The 23260-nt window shown below is 46.1% G+C and overlaps 2 protein-coding genes across 2 annotated transcripts; one reads left to right on the top strand and one right to left on the bottom strand.

The window, feature by feature from the left end:
* The first annotated feature begins 139 nt into the window (after positions 1 to 139).
* LOC8025390 (protein inturned) lies at positions 140 to 6296 on the top strand. The gene has a single exon (XM_029992687.4). The coding sequence runs from the start codon at positions 311 to 313 to the stop codon at positions 3080 to 3082; it is 2772 nt and encodes a 923-aa protein (XP_029848547.2). The 5' UTR covers positions 140 to 310; the 3' UTR covers positions 3083 to 6296.
* Positions 5992 to 13543, bottom strand: LOC8025396 (multivesicular body subunit 12B). The gene is given in 11 exon segments (XM_029992688.4): positions 5992 to 6913; positions 6915 to 6946; positions 7024 to 7074; positions 8325 to 8386; positions 8968 to 9095; positions 10855 to 10917; positions 11324 to 11453; positions 11869 to 11959; positions 12496 to 12594; positions 12685 to 12806; positions 13434 to 13543. Coding segments are annotated over 10 exon segments (810 nt in total). The 5' UTR covers positions 12784 to 12806; positions 13434 to 13543; the 3' UTR covers positions 5992 to 6858.
* Between the last annotated feature and the right edge of the window lie 9717 nt (positions 13544 to 23260).

Here is a 23260-nt window from a genome sequence, read left to right as displayed (position 1 = left end):
TAAATATAAACTAATTTTTTTCTTTTACCTATTTTGTTTAATTATTTGTATGCTCAAAAAGTATATGTTGAGACTTTATTTGTTTATTTGTATTTTTATACGCAACTAAAGTGTTAAGTGGCTCGAGGTGCTTGAGGTCAAGTCAAGTCAAAAAGCCAAGCAAGCGACTCGCGAGTGTGGAAAAGTAAACAACGGGACGACAGCAACTGAAAAAGGACGCAAACAAGTGAAAAAAAGTGGCTCCGAGTTGTGGTTGTTGCGGCTGTGAAAGCTACAGCTCGAATTTAGAGCAGAACTTCGGCTTAACGACATGTCATTACCGCAAGCGCTTAGGGTTGTGGACAACTCGCACGTCAATCGGGCCTTCGCCGCGGAAGTGTGCGACTGTGACTCGAGCAGTGCGACGCCGGACGGCTGCAGCGAAAAATCGTACGAGCCGGACTGGGTCGACAAGATCGGGCCCTGCGGAGAGCTGTTCTACATCGAACCCAGGTACCAACCATCTTTTGAAATTAAACCGAGCTCGCCGACGAAGAGCTCGACGTCAGAATCGCAAGCGTCGCATTCGAGCAAGAGTTTCAGCTCGGAGGCCAAGAGCAAGCTCAAAAGCCTCGTCGGTCTGAAGAAGACGAAGGGAAACTTCGATCTCCCTCAGAACGGACACCTGAACGCCCGGAATGAGCGGGGTGCCTCGTTTCGCGGCTTCGGCAAAGCCGAGTGCCACGAAATACTGGTGGACGTTGACCCGAAGCGGAACAACTACGGCCGGAGAGCCACGCTCTGCGAAACGCTCTTCGGAATCATACCGGGCAGGCTGGCGCCCAGGCTGGCGACAGCGGAGGCGCTGGAGGAAGGCTCTCCCATCATGGTGCAGGGGCTCATTCCCGACGGAGAGGCACTCAGATCCGGCGTCGTCAAGATCGGAGACGTCCTGAGGAGCATAGACGGCTCGGACGTGAACGAAAACAACGTGGACGCGGTTCTTCGGAACATAACTAAGCCGCAGAAAGTCAAGTTGCAGTTCCTTCGCCTCGAGGAGAACTCCCTCTCAGAGCGTGTCAAGTTTCCCTTCTCTCAGGACTTGCACCAACAGAGCCAGCTCATGAAACAGCTTTCGGGCGACGAAGCCACAGTTCGGGAGATCGAGAGAACTCTCCGCGAAATTCCTCACGCGTTTATTTACCAGGAGCTTCGCAACGACTCCAGCAGTTTTCAGCAGCCAAGCGACCACAACCAAAGAAACGAGCACTTCTACAGGTATCCGAACTATGACCATACGTTGTCCAACTTAAAGGGCATGTTCGTTACATTGAGCAGCGTCCTCGCAGAGGTCACGGCGGCCAAGCCCCAGTCCAGCAGTCTCACTGTAGATGGGCACCTCGTGCACGTGGCCTTTTCTCATGAAGGTTCCAGCCTGGTGGTGCTGGCCCTTCCGGCTTCGTGCGCGACTCCCGAAGAGATGCGTGGTTTTGTTGCAGAAGTCGTCCAGCTGCTCAAGTTTGAAAGCAGGTCATTGTCGCTCGCTTTCAAGGAAGTGGAAAACCACGCTCGTGTTGATCTCTTCTTTCTGCACTTTTTTCACGAGCTCTTGGCATTCTCTCGACCCGAATACAAGAGGAGCTGTAGGTTCTCACGAGCCCTCCACTTGGCTCCCTGGCTGCCACTGCCCGCAGAGGCGCAAGGCCAAGTGGATTCCGTGCTTAGCGAGCTCGAGTCTGCGGACTTTGGGGATACTAGTGAAGCATTCTACGAGTCGCAGCGGTTATTTACCTTTCTGGGGTCGTGCGTTTTTTATAAGGGTTACCTGCTTGCGAACCACCTCACCAAAGCAGATCTCGAAAATGTTTTTCTTTACTGCCGTCACTACCAGTTGCTCTCGCTCATGCAAGAAGAATGTGTGGGTCAGGTGGTAGTGTGGAAGGAGGTTTTCCTGCCCCAAAGCCAGACCGAAAACCGCAACTTCCTCCTGATCACCGGACTCAAGCACAGCCTCCTTGCTGCACTCCTCGAAGTTGGCGGCTGTTCCTCGGTCCCGGAAGACAACCCCGCGCCGGATGCCTTCTACATCGACTTGGCCCAAAACGCCCTGCTTCAGCTTGACTCGAACGGAGTCGTCGCCATCGCGGACGACTGCCTTAAACATCGGACCGTCGGACTGGGGTCCCCCGCCAACGGCACGAAAAGCCAACGACCTTCCATCGCAGGTACAGATTCTCCGAGGGCTGCAGACGGCCAGGGAATCCGTGCCACGAGCCAATCCAATTTGTCGCTGACGGGACCCCCGTCGCCGTCTGCTCGACGTCGGAGCCGGGGCGCATCGGATGTCGACATGCATCACCTCCTCCGGGTCTCTGCCGGTCATCTGGACGCCTCTGAGCAGGAGTTCCAGACCAACCGGAGCCACAGTAGTTGCGAGGACTCGAACCTCGGCTCCCGCAACAGGCACTGTTCCCTGTCCACCGCCAGCTTCTCCGACTGCGACTCTCGGACGAGTGGCAGCGACGCCTACCAGAACCGGGACCCCAGGCTGCGGCGAATCTTTGCCAGCAGCTATGACCTGAGCAGTCTGCGCCGGAGCCTCGAGGACAGCAGCAGCAGCCAGGGACAATTGGCGCCATTGCAGCAGCAGCGGGCTCGCGGGGAGGAGAACCTTCTCTTTCATTACCTGAACCTCGAGCTAGCAGAGGGAATCTTTGTGGCTCCGGTGGACTGCGCCCTCGAGAACAACCTGGGGGCGCAGGTTGTGGAGAACTTCAACCGTTGCTGTCTGGCGATACGGGAGGTCTTCCGGTGCACGGCCAAGGGGTCGGCACGCACCACCGGGGAAGACGAGCGAGAGAGCGAGAGCAAGTTCGCGACGGACCGGAGCTTGTCGTGCGTCAGGGAGCACGGAGTGTTGTTCACCTGCTCCGCGGCCAACGGCGCCAAGAGCAAGGCCAAGGCCCCGGTGTCGTACTGGGTCGTGGGGCGCCTCTTCTCGGACAGGCATCAGCCAAGGGAGGCCTACGTGTGTGTGCACGAGAATGCCTCGGCCACCGCTCTGGAAATGGCCTTCAGGCTTTCTTTTGGACTCCAGATTTAAATTGTTGTCACACAACGTTGTGACTTCCCACTTATATTTTTTTTAGGTGAAAGTCTAGCACCTCAGGAAGGGTATGTCATGTCTTTGTACATGGAACTCGAGCAGTTGCACTTGAAGCTCTAAAACATTTCCAATGTCTGTCAATAATAAGGTTTTTTTTTTAGGAAAGGGGGGGGGGGGGGGGGGGGGTCAATGATGTGGCTTATGGCAGTGGGCTTATAAAGACCTCACATATATTGTGTAATCGAGAGGAATAGACCACTCCAACAAGTACCCCTAGCTACTTCCATTATAATTGGTGTCGGTGGATTTGTCACATTACTGTCTAGTAAAGATGATGAGGTTTCAGTACCGCAGTGCTGTATCATGGCTGCGGTTATTGTAGATACGGAAACAATTTATATGAGATCTGCCGACGGGTCAGGTAACTGGAGGTGCTGTAGCATGCCACTAGGCTCCGAGGATCACATTGGCACTTTTGTGAGTGAGGCTATCTGAGTTAAGTCTGTTTTTAGCTGGCTGTCTACCCTCACTCCCACTGTGGGACAGTGGCTCCCACTGTGGGACAGTGGAAGCACAACCCCATAAGGCAGTGTTCTCGGCCAGTTTGTTTTGTCAAAGCTCTCATTATTGCCTTTGAGCATACATAGCGAGCCTTTGACCATATTGCACCAAAGAGGGTGTTGGCATTTAACGACCACCAATTATTGATGCCTCTCATTTTAACAGCAGGATGAGTAACGTATTTAAATTGTAGGGTTTGTTAGGTGAGGCTATATGCCCCATGTATATAACAAGTTGTGAATTTGCATATCACTGCGAGGATAGAAATCTTTCTGAACTTGCTTGAAGACCTTCAATTACCTCAAATTACAGTGGCTCCTTGCTAGGGAAGCACTGCTACAACCTCTATGCCTTTTGGAATATTTCTGGACAGGTACCTTTAAAGTTATGAATTTCCTGAAGCAGAACAGGCAGAGAGATTACGAGGTCTTGGGGTTTCTGTTATTATAGGTGTATTCTGACTACTTCATTCTAAATTTACTATTGAACCCTTATACCTGAGTGCTCCCAACTTATGCGTATTGCCATTCTTGTAAATCTTAAAAGCACATAGAAGTTCCTGCTTAAAAAGTTTGGTAAAACTTGGAAAGGGTCTTAGAGTAGTTTGCTCCTTCACTTATCTTTTCTAACTGTGATCATTAAGTCTTTCCATTTGTGTTTTGCCCAGCACTAGTAGCAGCATTCTGAGTAGAAATTACCTATGAGTATCATGTCAATTTCTTTCAACAGACTTCTGGCTGTTATAGTGATGTTAGTTTCGAGTCATCTATTTATATCCATCATATGTCTCGCAGATTCTTTCACACGGTGTATAACATAGTGTATAGACGTTTGAAAGTACGGCCTCTGGGTGCCGCCATCTTGCTGGTGGTGTGTCTAGATCGTCTGATAGTCGAGCATTGCTGAGGCCAGGCATACCCATGGTTTCCTGACTGGCACCAAAACAAAGCGTTTTTTTCTGCCCACAATGGGGCCAGACTAGCTCTCGAAGCATGGCTGCTTGCAAGCACCTATACACTGTGTTCTGTGTTACTCAGTGCTCGAAGCCTATCTCAGTATCAAGAGTGGGACTGCCCACTATGCCAGAAACTATTAGTTGTAAAAGGGTGAATTCTAGTTCTGGGCAGTTGGGAAACAATGTTGTGCCTTCACCAGTCAAAGTATTTTGAAAGATAATAATGGCAAGTGCCCTTATATATTACAGGGAATCAATTATCAAGAATTAGTTTTCTAGTAAAATGTTCTACAAGACAGCATGCTTTGTCTTCCATAATTTTTTCACCTGCTACCTTTGTTATACTCTGTTCACTTTTAAGCTGAGACTATGGTGGGAGCTACATGCCTGCTAGATCAATCGGCCGCCCATCTATCACCTGACCTGGCTCTCTGTGCATGGCTATGGCCAAGAGCGGGATGACGTGGCAAAAAGAGAGGCATACGACTTGTCCAATGGGGTTGTAGCTTCCACTGCAGTCTCAGCTTAGGGGTGAACGAAGTATAGTTGGACCGCCGAGCGTACTGGACGAGATACCTGGCATTTGTCTTTAGTGACCAAGCGTCTTCTGCTCTTCCTTTAACCTTCACAAGAGTACACAGCAAACTCCGAGCTTAAGCCATGGCGTAAGAGATATATATATATATATATGTAGGAGAGGAGACAGGACGGCCAACGTTGCAATGCAATCAACCATAAAAAGCCCCCTCGTGCCCGCCTGTGCAGCCTTGGCTGACAGCATCTTCGCCGTCCAAACACCAGATAAAAAAAAAAAATTAAAAAAATTTGCATGTGGGCGCACACATTTTTCACTTGTAGTGTCTGCTCCAACCTTGATGGACGTTGGCTTCAACACATTCAGAAACTGTTACTGCTGCCGTTGACACACGAAACTAGGGTCAATGACAAAGCAGTGTCCAAGCAACACGAGTAGCGCAAAAGCCAAGTTAATGACCTGGCAAACGACTTTAAAAGCAAGCATGGAAAACCGGTCCTCCGACAGGCTGCCATTAGCCGCACTACGGATGGCTCTGACTAGCCGCATATCGAGGAGCCATCTGATGGTGCTGCTTGCATCTAAGGCAAAGAGAGGACTTTGTCTGGCAGCTGCGACATGCAAGGTATCCAAACCTACATACGTATATATCTTGCACCATGGTTCAAGCTCGCAGGAAGGTGCTTTCATTAAGCATCTGGTCTCCAAGATTCCGAAATGCACTGTACCCCCTGGAACCCTTTGGGTCAGTTTCTCTGTTTTCCACCAAGTGAATAAACTGTCCCATAATGTTTATCATCTTGCATAAAAACTCCGGCTACTGATCAGCATGCACATAAAATGAATTTACGAATCCACTTGTTTGACCACATCTGGCCAACCTTTATTTGGAGAGTACTGTGACAGGATATGGCATTCTTGTACTCTTGAATCTGTTGCTGATGGATTGGATAAAAACAGCTACAAGCTAAAACAAATTTTAAAAAATTCCACACATTCTGGCACGCTACACAATATTTGTTGATGCGGCTTATGATGATGCAGTTATAGCTTTAGACTAAACTGCAGTATGGGGCTATAAAGCAGAATAAATAAGCCATTGGCACACTGAAGCTGAGCAAAAAAAAAAACAAAAAAAACGGCACTTACTGGAGGGAAAAGTAAAAAATACTTGCCACAAAGTGTACTTACATTGCACGACCAACCGCCAACAAAAAAAAAAGCTAATCAGAGTACCGTAATTCTCCTTTATATAGGCCTTTGTAAGAGCTTAGTTGGTTAGATTACTTGTAGTGTAGTTATCCATGATGAGTGACGAAAGCATAATGTGGCTGCGGTGTGCAAAACAACAGAGAAGCGATGCCTGTGTGGCCATGCTAAACTCCCTCTATTCCCAAGCTGACAGTTCAAAGAAACCCATGTGCTTGTGGACCAGTTAACTATTGTCCTTGTAGTGCATGCTCAGGCTTTTCATTATCATGCACGCACAAAAAGCAGACACCTGGTGCAAGGGCAACAATCACTTGAGCCAGCAAGCACAGAACTTCTGCTCCACTTTCGGAGTCGGCGAAGTATAATGGTGTAGAGACAGCATTTGCTGCACGTCTAGAAGTAGGTGGGTTCGTACTTTTGCAAGGTAATGCCGCTACTATCTTGTTCTGGATGGAGTCGTTCAAAAACCTCCAGCTAAAGAGTCAAGCAGGGGTGTTGGTCGTCCGGCAGTCAAAAGGGAGATGAACAAAACTTGGCATCCCTGCTGCATCGTTTAGGTGTTTTGAGCCTGGCGTTCAACTTGGAAGTTGTAGTTGTACTGAAAGCAGGGAAAAGCGGAGGTGTAGAAAAGCCAGCAATGCCAAGGAACAAAACTTGGGAAGGTTGCAGGCTCACCTCATCGTAAAGCTCGCTAGCTGTCTTGACCCTAATGTTTGGCATGGTGAACTGTAAGACAGATGTTGGAAAAGCTCTGTAGTTACGCCTCTCTAGCAACCCTGAGTAACAGGTTTTTGTCCAAGTGAGCGTATTTCTATCAACATTGCAGAAGTTGTCAATAATCGATTAAGCTTCTTTCGCTATGCTGCACTCATCAGTATGTAAAATAAAATTAAACGCCTTTATAATGAAATCTGCAGGACTGGCGAAATTCCTGTTAGTACAGGTAACTTCGTTGTTGTAGTGCAGTGCAAAAAATTTATCATGTGAAACCGAATTTGCGCTACCACATATTGACATACTTGCGCAAACTTATGGCACAGTGCCAAACATGGTACGAGTGACATCATAAACAAGGTTTTGTACGTTGACAATCGACTTATCAAAAGGAAGGACGGTGGTGGGTGCTAGCGCGTCGCAACTCTGAGCACGTGGGGCGAAAGCTAGCACTGCAAAATCCGGGCACTTGAAGCTCGATTACCTTTATTTTTTCTAAATTAAAATTGTATCGGTACCCGATACTAGCGGTCGTACCGCCAGTACCGCCACTGGCAAAGTTTGACATCTACATCCGAGATACGAAAAAAAACTTGACTGACTAAATTGGGTGGTGCATTGCGCCACCATGTGTCATTTGGAGGCTTTCAAAGTGGCTGCGCTGCTCTCGTAGGAACGGGTGCGGCAGCACCACCGCAGCAGAATCAACTGTGCTTGAGGCATGTGACAGCTGCAGTGCGCCGCACGGCGAAGATGGGGAGAGGCGCACAACCAGGCCCCTTTTCATACTTGTCCGGCACAAAGAGGAGGGGGTGGGGAAGGGGGGGGGGGGGGGGGGCGTTTTTCTGTTCGGCTCTACAGATTTCGCTCAGATTTTTGGTGTCACAGATCAAGTTCCCTCAACCGCGTATTGTCGCTCCAAGGCAGAAAAATTTGGGACTTAGATCGAGCATGATTAGGTGTCTTGGATACCGACCAAGATTGGTGCGTCGATCGAACAAATGCCAAAACAGCATAAAAAAGTTGCAACGGCCCTTGAAAATACATTTTTTTAAAACAGAAATTTGTTGTAAGAGTCAGAAAACACATTGAACACATAGAAGATTGGTTGAGACTTTATTTTACCCTACTTCGTTGAAGGGCGTTTTCGTAGTCGAGGCATTCATTATGAAGTCGTTTGACTGCAATTAATAAGTCACCAGCAGGTGTGTACGACTCCCAAAAGTCAAGATAACCCAATATTTAGGTACGAGAAAGCTTACCTCGGAAAGCCTAGACATGGTCCGGTACCTTGGGTTGATTTCAAATGGTACGTCGTCTATGGCTGGAGGGGATAAAGAAATCATGATTTCAAGCTTACATGCGACAAATAACTCGGTGACAATGATTTTCAGTAACCCCTGGATAGATGATTGCATCAATGTCTCCGAGATATTGATGCAAGAGCCACTGCACCTCCGTCGTTTGAAGGCGATTTAAATTGCTCTACCCCATCCATTCCCTACCCAGTTTAAACTTGCACAGGTTGTCTACTCAACCACCTCTACACTGGCTCTACTCTCTTACAGCAAACTGCACAGCACTTTGTTACAGCTATTGCACAGCAAAAGTTGTCATTAGAAGCTCGCGTGACTCAGAAACAGGACTCCATTTTGACAAGCAAGCCTTGAAAAGGTAGCACCAAAAAATACTTTGCTAAAACTTTAATAAATAAATTGTGCCCAGTGTTGTTTTTCAATATGTGCTTCTCTTTCCTGCTTCAGAGATAATGGAGAAAACAAATTCCATCAAAGTTGCTTCTTAAAACTAGGAATGGTGGGGACAAGCTTTGGCGTTTCTTTAATTAAGAAACTCCTGGTTAACAAGCTATGCCACCAAATAAATAGACAACAAAAGCTGTTATACCCGACTTGAGGGCAGGCCTGCCCTGCTGGCTTGTGCGCTCGCCGATCGCATTTCCCTGAAGGTGGTTCTCAATGTGAGAGGGCAGAGGGTAAGGCAGAGGGGGAAGGGGTGGCTGGTGGTAGCTGTTTCTACAGAAAAATGAATGGAACAAGGTTAGCAGTTTGCCTATTACTGTACTGTCCTCTTCAGACCCCCCGGTATTAGAGAGTTTTAGTAATACGTATAGGGGCAAACGCAAACCCCCTACGTTAGCGTTAACGTTGCGTCGACGGAACGTTACGGAGCGCATCGAATACGCACTTTTAGTACAGCGGAAGAACGCATACGTAAAGACTTGTAGTGCCATCTAGATGTGCTTCTGTAAACTGCTTCAAACAATCCAAGGCGGGTATTCGGCCGAGCCAAACCAAAGCCCCGATTCTCCTCGCTTTGTTACGGAAGTGCGTGTTTCCGTTTGCTGTTTTGGTCTTTTTTTTTTTTGCATTGACCGCACGGTAAACATTTTTTGGGGTTCGACGGCGTCGCCAACGTTCTTGGCTATCGACACCCATCTTTATGGGTGCTCGAAAGGGTTGTCGCGTTGACTTCTTTGAGGAGGTTGATGTCATCTTCAATGGTAAAGCGAACCCGTACAATGCGCGTAGCACTTCCGCTGGTTTGCCTCACCGCCGCCATTTTTCAAACTGGACTAGTCTCGCGCTCTCCCGTGCGCGACGAGAGCAACGAGATGGCACGCAGGGGACCGCTACGTACGTTCGCAAAAATTGATAGCGAGCGTACGTACGCAAGGCTCGCCGCAGTACGTACGTATGGCGCATGCGCAGTGTGGAGGACGCAACGTTAACGTTAACGTATGGGGTCTGCATTTGCTCCTATACGTATTACTAAAACTCTCTATTAACCCACTGTGGTACACACAATGACACCATTAGCGGGGGAGCATCATGATTGTCACTTTACACTTCCCATTCCTTCGTACGAGTTAGTACACACTATTAAAATTAAGGCGTACATACGAAAGATCATAATGCCTGTTGAAACTTTGAGCCAGTAAGCTCCAACGGCCACCCTATTTTCTTATTTTGGCAATAAAGCAAAAAATTTGACTTCCACAAATTACAAATGAGAAGTCCTCGCTACAGTGCACATTTTAATGCAGCCTGTTTTGGCATCTTGGTCCAATTAAGACCTTTTAAAGTTTATTTAAAAAAGACTTTATCCTCATAAATTTAATAGAAGGCGAATTCTTTATCTCCCTCCCTCAAAAAAAAAAAAAAAAAAAAAGGAATGTATACAGCTTTGCTTTAAAGGTGTCTACCCAACTGCCTTGCTCAAATTCTCCCGACTTTTCCAGGTTTTCCTCAAACATTTCGATTAAATACCTCGGCCATTACAAAATAAGAAAATGCAGAGGATGAGGTTGCAGCAGCCGCTCAGGCTGTTCCCGTTTAATCCGGTGACCCGTTCCATCCGATGAATTGTGTGATGGCTTACGCAGCCTGGAGACGCCTCGGACAACTGTTGCTCAGTGTGAAGGTCATCCTTGCCACTGCACGTCACACCCTCGTGCTTCGTTGTGTGTCACAGCACAGTCCACATCCCCCATTTTTTCCAAACTTTGCCAACTTTTTGACAATCTCCGTGACCATTCCCCAACCTGTCCAGATGCTTTTAAATTCCCTGACAATTACAGGTCTTCTGAGTTGGTAGACACCCTGTTTCTATTCCAAGGTTGAAGGAACAAGTTAATTCAGGACTGCTCACTACACTGACAAAAGTAAAGGTTAAAAAAGAAATATACAGTTTTTTCATACTAAGAGACTAGTATGGATGGTGAACAGCAGGTGCAAACCGACCAAAGAGGTCATAAGAATAGTGGGTACTTACTTCCTCCCATTGACGGGCGTTACTTGTGTCAGCTTGTAGCCAATGTGTAAACTGTTTACCTCTCTGCAAAACACGGATTCGCCTGCCTTTAGAAATTGGACAACCACCACACACCTCGTAAGGAAGACTAGAGTTCAAATAAAACATCAAGAAATTGCCACAGGCAGCTGTCATTTGTGCAGCACTTATGGCAGCCTTCGAGAACCAGCGTATACACGAGTCCAAAGTGCATGGGAAGAAGCCACATTGTACCGGTTTGTGCGCTGCAGAAATTGAAGCCATCAGTGGATGGGCCAGAAGCTTACATACTCCATACTTCCAGAAAGCTCACTCCCAAAAATTATTCTGTCACAGTGGTTGCACGTCTAGGAATTTCCAGACTTCTCGGATTTTATGATGGCATGGGCAAACTTCTGAAGTGGCTTTTCCAAGATAACAAGAGTGTGTGGATAAATAAACAAAGCCTCACCCTGCCAGAACAAATCCGTCGGGAGGCTTTCGAGATTTGCTCAGGACAATAATGTCTGACACTGCCTCGCCGGCATAGTCCCTAGACACTGTCTTGAAGCAAAGGAATTTCTTCTTCATGGCACGTTGATCTGAAGAGAAACATAAAAGAAGACAATGAAGGTGTACTGCCGTGCCACTCTAGAGAACTGCAGTAATCAGTTGTAATGAGGTATGAAAATATGACAGACCTTGTCCATTATACACTTAGTAGGAGGTCTCAGTTAGTGTGATTCTACCATTTTGATAGACAGAACAGCAACACATTACAGTTTCACCACATAAAGAAAACTCTTTTCGAAGCAAGTATAAGTAGTACCAAGAAGACTTGCCTGGTAACATCAAGCAAAACATTTGCCGATATCTGTTGTATATCTATTATCATGTGGATCCCCCGAATAATACCCCTTGGCGAGCATCATCTCGTGTTACGTGCGCTGAAGGTCCCACTTTATTCACTGAAAAGTAACGAAGGTGCAAATAAACGACTTGGGCATTCATACACACCGGTGTCCCTGGTTGCACTCATGACGACATGACCCTCTGGAGGCATCTCCTTGTCAGCAACCACAACCAACGACTGGATGCACTCTGTGTTCTGCCATTGGAACAAACAATGCAATTGCAATGACTTGAATGCTCCAAGGAGCTCACTGGCAATAGTTGTAAGGCACATTTTCCAACGATTTATAGCTGGACCCACAAACAAAGAAATACACTATTCCCACCATTAATTAGCCACACTGCTAGCAAGCAATTCAGGCTCACATTCTAGAAAGAAAGCAAAAGGAAACCAAGGTCCCTAACAATTCATACAATTTTATATGAAAAAAAAGAAAAGGACAGTAAATCGACAAACTTTACTGTATACCCCATATAACTTTTTTTAAAGACTCTACCTGTTGTGTAGTGCTAATAATTGGGGTCACTGCAACAGTTCACTCAGTCGTGCAGTTTGGCAATTTATGTCAGGCTGAACTTCTTTTGTACATGCAGATAGTTATTCCTATCCATTAGCCAAGATTCCAGATCAAAACAACAGGGGATACCTTTCGTAGCGAAGCCATTGGTATATTGGACCAAATGACGTGCCCTGCTCACAACGTAAAGGACCAAGGAATGTTGAGGACATACCTGGGCCTTCGAATAGCAGATGTAACGTGTGATGCGCCGTCCAAAAAAGCCATCTTTCCACAGGTCGGCATCAGTGTCTTGGTCAAACGTTTTGTCAACCTAAACGTAAACAGTCATGAGACACAGAAGAAACAAAAACAGGTCAGGTGCACAAACGTGAAAGAGCAGTCACGACCGTCTCTCCCCTACCACATGGTATCCCGGCGGGCAGTTTTGTGGATCCTCCAAGATGCACACATCCGTTATGGGCAGGTCATCAGGTAACACTTTCAAGAGGTCCTGCATCATTTTCCGGTCAGGGCGGCATTCGGCTGAAAGTGAAATTGCAAACTGAAACTACTCTCCCCTTCGCAAACCGAAAAAAAAAAAAAAAAAATGCGAACTGAAACTACCTCCTTTTATTCTAAACTCTTGAGCGTCACTCCCGCTCCAGACCAGCAGGCGTTCAGCACCTGAGGTCGCAAAATTAGTTCCCACGTCCTTGCACCGGGTTCGAATCGGAGGGTCCCGGTAGTCGTACGCCTTAGTAAACCGGATTAGGACTACGCATGGCTTGTTCAGGATCCCTAATTACCAGCTTACAGACCCTCTACGGGAAACAACGCTCCGCGCCTGACGGAAGATCATCAGCAAAAAAAAAAAGTTTTATTTGTTTTGCCCATTATCGTTGCAACCGTCTGAATCTTCGCTAATCTGATTTCGCTAACGCGCTCAACGGGAATGCGAGACACTAGGTACGCAAGGATTTTTAAAAAGGCGAAAATATTTAATGATAGAAGATTGCGGTGAACGACGAAACCGAAGAGGCGACAGGACAAAACTTGTAAAGCGTAGCATTCGAGGGACTGTGAGAAGACGACGTGTTTCGCCGTGGAACTCCGATCAAATTGCACAAACGTGCAACGTCGACGCTAATTCGAAATGAGAGTAATACTTACGTGATATTGGTGCTGCTTGAGATAATGACAAAATAGTGTCGCACACAACAAAAATGTTTACATCTCGAAGCACCACAATCCCCCAAGCACGTAAGGACCGACCCTTCTGACTTTACTTACACGACCTTTCGTCTTCTACAGAGGACGCTAGTAAGCTGTTACTCCTCATGTTTTCGCCGAAATCAGTGTTTATTGCGTTGGTTTATTGTTTTATTGTAAGTATTAAACCATAAAAGAATTAATACACAAATTATATTAGTTTTAAAATATTTATTAAAAGACACGAATGCTCAGATGCTTGACGAATGACTTTGTCAGTTAGCAAAGAAAACGCGTCTTCCTTAGCTCTTTGACGTCACACCAATGGAACTTGTCAGATCTTCGCGACCTTGACGAAGGTACGGCAGAAGAATTAGCAATGATAGTCACCTGTAATAGCCATCATAACTAGGGGTGTCGCGAACTTTTGTCGAACCAGATTTTTTGGTCGAACTTTCGGGGTTCGACTGGGTCGAACCGGTTCGACGAACCTTCAAACTTTTCACCAAATTCGACCGGTTCGGTTTTATACCGGCGACTAGAGAAAACTTCGGCGCGCACTTTATTGGATGAAATTTGGTGACATCACGACCAATAGGAGCACGGAAACAGACGCGGTCTCCTCAACGCCTGGAGAAACATCGGAAACATCGTGCCTGACGTACCGTCGTCGAACGAAAGGTGAGTGGTTTGAGTTTTCCTGTGATGTGATCTCTGTGTGTGTTCGTTCCACGCGTCCGAGCTGTTTCTTAGTTTCAGATCTATTTGGCGCCGCTGCCTACATTGTTTGAGCCTGCGTTCACGATTAAAACAACCATCGCAGAAAGCTGAAAGCCCGCCGAAGAACGGCTGACTTGCGAGCTAAACCTAATTCAACAAAACCATTTGATCCGACAGAATAATGTGCTTGATCTTACATTTCATGTCAACAAAGAACTGCGCTGGCTGTCTTCGTCCCTACATGTTTTATTCTTTCGTGTTTTTCAAATCTTTACCAACCCGCGTCCAATCGAATGCCCCGATCACAACAAATAGTTGGTCGTGCTCCGATGGCCCTTATCATCCGCCGGTAAGGCAGTTACGTCAAGTAACGTCATATTCTCAAACTGTGAAATACTATTACCACCTCTAGTTTCACATTCTGGTGCACCGTGCACTTGCAGCTTCCTGCACCCCTGCGAGGTTTCCTGCGATCGTACCCTGTATATGATGGATTTCTCGCCGCACGCGAGTGCTCTCGAAGGCGTGCTATACTCTCTGTAACATACGTTGTGTGCAGAAAAGGCACAGGCCCGAGCACAAAAGCGCCCTTTTTGCACGAGCAGCCGTGCAAAAAGAACATTCTGCGGAGCTACGCCCTCGCACCCGTGCCTCTGCTGCACACAACTTATTAATACCCGAGCCGTTCTCGTTTTTGTTTTGCATATTACTGTGAAAGAAGTGTCATTGTTGTTTTCTTCTCAAAAAAAACTCACACGCTAGACAAAAGCAAACAGATAGGAGTCTGCACATTCACACCCTTTTCTCCCTTGTGCGACAGGTTATAGCCGGTCGCGATTCAACACCGTTTCTTTTGAAGCTGATGAGCACCACAAGGCGTGAAAGAGGTGACTTGCAGCTTTGCCAAGGCAGCGGCAAGACACTACAAGCCTTCGCATTAACTGGCTAGCCAGTGCCGCTCTGTTCTGAACAGCACTGCGTGCCATGCAGAGGGTTTGTGCAAGCTCGCTGGGTGGCGACGCTAGCCACGGTAAGTGCATCCTATGCAGCTTTCTTTTAGGGATATATGTGGCTTGCAGGCCATGTCGTGCATGTGCCATTCGAGGGACAGCAGTGCCAGTGGCAAGGCTGTGCTGATGGTAATCACCACTGCACTGTGCTTTCATTCAATAACTACTGAAAAGGAACCAAGTACTTCCAAGAGATTCTCGGTTGTGTTTTGATGAACTCCAGCTCGCTTATGAACAGGTGGATGGCACAGCTGGCCTTTCCTAATGGACTTGATGTCTGTGTTAACAATGCAATGAGACTTCTTTTTAGTTTGGGGCGTTGTTTCTGCTGCGGATGACTAGCGTTGCAGTAGAGAAATATGCAAAATAGTGTAATGCTTGCATTAGTTACCTAAATTAATGGCGGGAATAACTGACCTACATTTCCACCGACTGCATTTCTCAGAGGAATAGCCTGGACTAGATAGCTCGCTGCACTATGTCCTTCCTCCTTAGCCTGTACAACTCGGCGTCTTTTCCTGATTGTCTTATGTGGCTGCTTCTGTGTTTGCCAAGGCACTCGGTTGAAATAGTGAAAGCTGTCTGCATCACACATAACTGCCATGAAAGCCAGTGTGGACGTAGCTGGGGTAGCCCCCAATATGGCTTCTCTAGCTCGACACAGGTAATGTTCCTACCACTGTCGTGTTGGCAGAAAAAAGACCTGCTTAAAAAATCCAGCGATTTTTTGGGCAACCCCACCTAACCACATTTTCGAAATCGCCATCTTTTACTCTTTCCGGTATGCTATTTACTATCACGAAACTCAAAATAATTATTATGAAATCGGCAAATGAAAATGACGCCAATACCAAAATTCAAATACCGTAAAATACCGGGAAAGCGCCTACTCAAACTTTGGAGATAATCGCAAAAAAATGGGGGATGGGCACTTGTCCGGTCATCAATTTTACATATAAATGTACTGTACATATTTGCTCAGATCTCACAAATTTGGTAATGGGCGCTTAATGTGGAATGGGCGGATGCGCACGGTATTTTACGGTATACTTTCGCTTTTCATTGCCGTGACATCATGGCAGGCACGTAGCCAGGATTTTGTTTCGGGGGGGGGGCTTGTTTATGACAAAGTGCTGTATGAGGGCAAGGGGGGAGAGGAGGCCCCAGCAAAATGGAAGATTTCGGGGTGGGGCCCAGGTCCCATGGCCCCCCCTGCCTACGTGCCTGCGTCACGGGATGGCAGGCTTGCGGTTCGAGCGGGCTGTCTAGAAATGAACTATGCTGAGCATTTGTTTCGTGCTGCGCGGGAGCTGGAGCAACCTTCCAAAACATTCTTTTAACGCCATGAAACTGTTTGTGGTCAGTTGAAAACAAAGTCTACAGCCCAAAGAGTGAACCCCTGCCTTCCCATGATGTCACTATTTCAATGTTGCCAGTAGAGCTTTTCACTTTGAAGAACACGATGATGACCCTAATTGTAAATTCTGTAACTTCGCGAAAAAAAGTTATTTTGGCCAAATATTTGGGTTACTATTTTAGCGATGTTCGTTGGTGTGTTAAGCAAGGTTTTAGGCAAATCGGGGACAATGGAGAAAATGCCGGAGTACCCCTTTAAAGGAGAACTCCGACTTTTCGAGCTACCTAGTCCAAGGGCATAATCTGAATGCGGATGGCTTCCTGATTCCGAAATGCTATCTCATTCTCCCAGATTCACTCTAGTTAACCGAAACATCATTCTCCCTAGTTTTTCCCCAGTTTTCCCCGCCGCCCAAGCGTCACGTCACTTTGTGCAGCGAGGCGTGCGGCCGGCAATCGAGTACACTCGCGCCCGCCTTTCTCGCGTCTAACAGCAAAAAAATCTGGGCGTTCGTGCTGTTTAGAGTTGATAATTATATGTATTTGCACAAAGTATGGCCTTGGTCTATGTGCATAACTATAAGAAAGTAAAAGAAAAACTAGCAATTACAATTTCATAAAACCATTTTTGCAACTTGCTACGCTCAAGCCGCGCCTCTCTAGTTTCGTGATATCGCTGGTAAATCCATTCTCTTTTTATTAGAAGATGGCTGGTGAAGAAAGGTAGAAGAGTCGCGCAATAAAATTTTTGTGAATTGCCAAAGCACTGCGGAAAATGCTCGGAATGTGGGTACAGATGCCCACACGCTCATATGACCTGAAGGAACGTGCCATTTGTTTTAGATTTTCTTTTGAAAAGTTACTGTTGCAGGCGTCAGCACGTGTGACTATTCTTGTGGCATGAATATGCTCCTTGGTGCTTAAGTAATCTAGCAAAAGATCTGTAAACCATTTCTGAAAAGCGCTTCTGGTCGATGCCATTTTCAGCGTTCGTGCGTGTGGCACATACATTGCTTGCCTTCCAAAGCGATGAACATGTGCATGCTGGGCTGGGACCTAAGACATGTAGACTGTGATTATCGTAAACAATGAAAAGTATAGAATGGAATGAACTGCGTTCGTGTAGATCAGATGGCAGGTTACTGGTCATGACGATTGTGTTAAAATGACGATTAAAAGAACTTCGCAACCACCGAGCCAAACATCAAGGTGCAGGGGAATGCGTATAAAATACACAAATACACTGTTCATCTCCAAATAAAGAATATTTGCTTGAAGATACAATAGTGCGTGAGGTACAGAAAGACATTATAAATCTTTTAATTCAAAATAGGGAAGGGGTAATTCTATGTAAAGTTTTTTAAGTTAAGTTCGTTTGGCACAGTTTTCATCAGCTGTAAATTTGCATGCCTCCCCTTAACAACATTAATATTTTCATAATAAAAAAAAAAAAATCTTTTCAGCTCTATATAAAATTTTTTCACAATATAATAAATTAAAGACATTTTCATCACTTCTTCTGCAGCGAATATTGCACGCCAACCATTTGACAAACCAGGCAAGGATCTATCGTATATTAAAGGGGTACAAAAATAGAAATATTCAAATTTCGTTCGGAAATGAGTCAAGCATGACAGATAATAACTGTAAATGATAATCACACGTTTGTATTTTAAACGACTGGCTATATTTTTTGTTCCAAACGGTGCACTCAAGCAAGCGCTCAAAGAGAAGTGAACGGAGAGCGCGATGCGTCATGGGATATCCCGCGCAAACAAAAACGGAAGGAAAAGATTCCCCGCATTGGTGACGTAGCAAGGCTGGCGTGGTTATGAGCTTTGCCCTTGGTGGCGTTGTCAGCGTTGTGGTGGTGTCAATAGTGTCAGCACGTAACAACCAAGCCGTTCGAAGTACCCGTTGAGTGACGAGCATGTTTCTGGCCCAAGAAGCACATAGCTTCCAGAACACTGTCAGCTTAGGGCTGAACGTTGTGGGGAAAGCAACTTTTGTTCAAGTTTTGAGCGACGGGCTGATCTTCTAGGGGGACAATGGATGTGTCCGGTTGCACGAACGAGGGTCCGAGAAAGAGGGGAGTCCTTCCTTACAGTCTTCTTGGATTGTTTGGTACAATGCGCGATTTGTGAGTTGAGCTAGGAGGGAAGCTAAGAAGGAAAATGTTGAAATGCCAAAGAGCGGCGCTGCTCCGAAAGAATCTGCTATGTCACGACTACGTAGCAAGTTTCCCAACGTTGCTAAATTACCTCCCAAATAGGCGCCGCATGCATCCACCAGGTGCACATTGAAAGATTGTTTATTTAGTTTGAAAATTAGTTTTCTTGTGCCTTTCAACGGAAGACTGGTGTTTTTGAGGTTAGGGTGCAAGCTAGAAAATGAGCGCTGGAATTTCGTTTTCCTACCCTTTAATGGAGCTCAACACCTGATCCATGAACCTCTGTAACAGCAGACAGGAATAGCAATATGTCAAAAGTCATGTCTAAATTCAGACTTGAACTTCGTTTATACGGTTCTCTTCTTGTTTTCAACATTTTGGCCGCGTCAGTGGAACTCCTAGAGTCGCCCGAGCTAGATTCGACGTCTCAAACATATATAGTGTTTTTTAAAAATTAAGAAAACAAAAAAAATCTCTGAACTAATTGTGAATAACAAATGTGACTTTGCAAAATGTCGACTATAGTGCCAGATTCTGTACTATTTTTCTCGGTTCTTCGCGCTCTTCTTTGAACGGATGTCGTAATGGTCACAGCCGGCTTGAGTTTGCGCTTGCCACTCTTGAGCTGCTGAAGGATACTCAACTCGCAGCACGCGGCTATAAAGTATTTCGAGCAAAAGTGAAAATGTTTCATGTGACACTAGTTCTCTCGGCACACAGCTCGCGCAAAAGCACCTTGACATGGTTGGCCTCCATTGCTGCCGGGGAACGCTTTTTTTTTCTCCCACGAAAACAAGGGCAAAAAAGAAGCTTTTTCCCGGCACTGTTTCTAGAATCTATACCGGAGCACAGATTGCAAAGGAACTTTCAACCTTGAAGCTGCGAAAAAATTACCTCGATCGCTGGCGTTCAGAAAGCCACTTGGCGGCTGCCCGAGTCGCTCGTCCGCCTGCACATCCGTGACGTACGCGGGTAGGGAGAAGTAGAGATTTTTCATTGATGCCAGTAGAGGGTCGCCTCCTGGAACCTTCCCGGCCGGGGTTACTTGAAAGTTCAGTAACTTCACGGAAATATATATATATTTTTTTTAATATTTTGGTTATCAGTTAAAAAAGGCTTATTGATGTGGTCTGCAAATTTCCAGCCAAATCGAAGTCTACCAAAAAATCGACGGAGTTCCCCTTTAATGCACATAGTACACAATGGAGAAATTGCTTGCCAATCATTCTCTTAGGAGTGTGAGTCGAGCCCCTTCGAGGCAGTTTGCTGCCGCAGCGTGCACTGTAATCCCCCCGAGAAGAGAAAACAAAATGAATGACTAGTAGGATTTCTTTGTTCCAAGGCTTCTTGAGGCAGGAAAGGCTAGGGAACCAGTATTGTTGCTTCTTACTACCCGGTACGAGACTCAAATCCGACATGCAGGGAAGTCAAAAGGCCTCTTGAAGTGCCCTCTTTCTGCTTCCTTGTGCCTTGAGTTTTAGCTGTGTCTACAATTTACGCTCGCCTGCATGTCTACTCTTTTGGTCTCTTGGTTTTAAAAGCGCACAAAAGACGAGGACAGAGTAAGAAACGCAAACGACGGACGAGCGCTTTCGTTTGTGTTTGTGTTCCTTACTCTGTCCTCGTCTTTTGTGCGCTTTTAAAACCAAGATGAATAACTACCAACTAGTCCACCTTCCCACCCTACTGCAGTCCTTTTGGTCTCTTTTTTGTTCACTGTGTTACTGAAGTTTTTTGTCGTTGCTGTCCCAGAATTGCTTTGTGGATGCACAGAAATACAAGGTGCTCGACGCCTGCGGCTAATTGGTATTCCTTTTCCCGGTACCACGGCATGAAGGAGGTGGCCTCTCTCCCTTCCAAGCAGCTGCGATATACTACAAGCGCTGGGTTACAACTGCAGCTAGCCCATGGGTACCGTTCTGCATCCTGCACTACATGTAGTTCCGAGAGCCTTGTGAAAAGGCAGGTGTGACCTTTTTAGGGCACTGTCACTTTGTTTTGTGCATTTTCTGCCGCTTTTTCGGGGCAACTTCTTTTTAAGATTCAAATATTAGAAAACGGGCTCAAGTGAGAGAGGGGGATTTCTGAGAAGACTGGCTTCTTTGCTAAACCATTGAGACTGGTATTATATCTATAGAGTTCATGTACACCTTACGTTATGTACTTTTTCTTTAGTTTTATTTTACTCGGTACTTATACTTCGATGTTACACAACAGCCACTAAAAATAAGGAAAAAACAAAAAAAAAATGTTGACTTGTCGGTTTTTTTCTTTTGTTTTTTTGCAATATGTTTGAAGAGTCAATGATGTGGTCGGTCATTCATGTTATTTTTCCTGCACGCACGTCCAGCCTATGTTTACATAAAGCCCCAATTGCCCCTTAGCAACGGAAATAATCTGTGCGACAGACTAGGTGGCAGCATTGTGGACGGAAACTGGCCTGATTATATCTGCCATGTTTAGAAACTACATTTGATGTCAGGTTATGAATTCAGTGACAAATTCCCCCCTAAAGAATCTACATCACTCTGCCAGCCAATCGCTGCCATCAGTTGTCGTGACGTCACGTCCAGCAAAGAAACTGCAAACTAGTATTTTTTTTTTTAATGGCAGGCCTCTGCTGTTGATGCGACATAGCACGTCAACACTCAAGCAATTCTTCCGCTCTTGACCTCTCCGGTTTCACCTTGCGAAGTCGTGACGGTGTCTGCTTTTGTTTGCGGTATTTCCCATGTGTCGACGTGAGAAGGCAGCGGTTGTATCGCCAAGGAAGTAGCAATCAATCTGTGGATTTGCTCCAGCGGCACAGTGTTACAAACAGGACTCTTTCACCAAAGGCAAAGTCTAACAACTCGCCCTACAGTTGCCAGCATCGTGCAGCCGTGAATGCGTAACTTGTCCGAACGCTTTTATGCTTTCGTCTGTGTACAGTGACAAAATGACTCGCTGAATGCGAAATGCCGTACAGCAAACTACAGTAGAGTCTCATTAATTCAAACTCCAGGAAGTCACAAATTTTAGTTTGAATTATCAGAAATTCATCTAAATATGATACTAGACAGCATTATGATTTGTTACATGGATAGCTACTCATACAAAGCAGATTTTTGCCAGTTTCGTCTACATAGGCCTAATAAGCAAGTACAGGCATAGCACATTAGTGAAAGAGCCGTGACATTGAGTTTATTCATCCGGCAAAAAATTTGTCGATTGTGGACTGTTTATCAGCACATACGATCTCAAAATAAAATTTTCAATACCAGCCAACGCAAGTAGCTCCTTACGGGAATCTTCCTTTGCAAACAGAAACTTCCGGAGCTGAGCGATGTGCTCAAAGCTATGGCTGTGACAGTTGGTAGCAAGTCATCCCTTTCTTCATTGTCATCTTCACTCTCACTGCTGCACTGTGCTGGCATTACTTCCTGTACTATGTCCTCTAATGAGTCATCACGACAAACACACACATCGTCGTCAAGACTAGCATATTCCGCCAACTCGGCGTTCACACTATGTGCTTCAAGGCCAGAAAGCATGATGCCAGTGAGCTGTTCCTCATCCTCTATGTCGTCTTGGTCATCGTTGCTAGTCTTGAAGCACATAATGTGAACGCTGTTTTCCATTAATATGTGCCCGCTTGAGCCCCGTTGAGTGTGCTTCTTTATGAGCACCGGTGCACTGAAAGCACGCTCCGCAGGTATTGCTTCTCTGTGGTGCACCGGTGCTCGGAAAGAAGCGCACTCAACGGGGCCGCGAGAACAAAAAGAAACGCCATTCGGATTAAGCGGCTTATAAATACATTAAAAACATAGCGGGACAACCAAAGTTTTGAAACCTGTTTGAATTATCCGGAAGTACAAAATATCCAAGCTTCAATTATTGTGAGTCTATTGTATCAATCACTTTCTGTAGCAACTTTGCGCTTAAAATCGCAATAAAGTGATTTTGTGGCAGAATTCATTTTTTCGGACTGCTCGATTATTCTGAGTTTTGCGCCATCCCCATCGAGTCCGAAATATTGGTTGGTGACTATCAAACTTAAACACAATGGTTACACACCACAGGTCCCGAGGACCATGACATCAATGAGCTGGCTTTCACCTTGTTCAAGGCAGCAGCGGAACACTATGGGCGGGACCCTGGGTCGACGCACCGGCCGGCTCATGGCTGCCGTCCTGTACCCTGCACGGCACTGCGTGTGGCTTAACTGGCCAAGCAGAGGGTCATCGCGTGACTTTTATGAGGCGTCGCTAGCCATTGTAAGTATATTTTTTGACACAATGTGCTTTGGTGCTGTACAACGGAATAGATTTGGTGGCAGTTCAGTCTTGCCAATTAGGCCATTTTGAAACGGAACAGATTTAGTGGTGGCTCGGATTAGGTTTCCTGGCTTGGCAATCTTGCAGCAGTGTCTAGACTCAACACAAACCTTTTTGTACTTCATTGTCAGGGCTAGTGTAATTTCTGCAATACTGTCGAAGCAACTTCTGCACGCGAACAAGATGCAAGACGAAGCCACATGCTTGTGCCCAGTG

Source organism: Ixodes scapularis, unplaced genomic scaffold, assembly GCF_016920785.2.
Source record: "Ixodes scapularis isolate PalLabHiFi unplaced genomic scaffold, ASM1692078v2 PGA_scaffold3__209_contigs__length_174095766, whole genome shotgun sequence".
Classification (NCBI taxonomy): domain Eukaryota; kingdom Metazoa; phylum Arthropoda; class Arachnida; order Ixodida; family Ixodidae; genus Ixodes; species Ixodes scapularis.
This window is presented reverse-complemented; position numbering and strand designations above follow the sequence as displayed.

Bases quoted from the DNA above. Each gene is read 5' to 3' on its own strand.
- LOC8025390 (XM_029992687.4), top strand. From the start codon at position 311: ATGTCATTACCGCAAGCGCTTAGGGTTGTGGACAACTCGCACGTCAAT.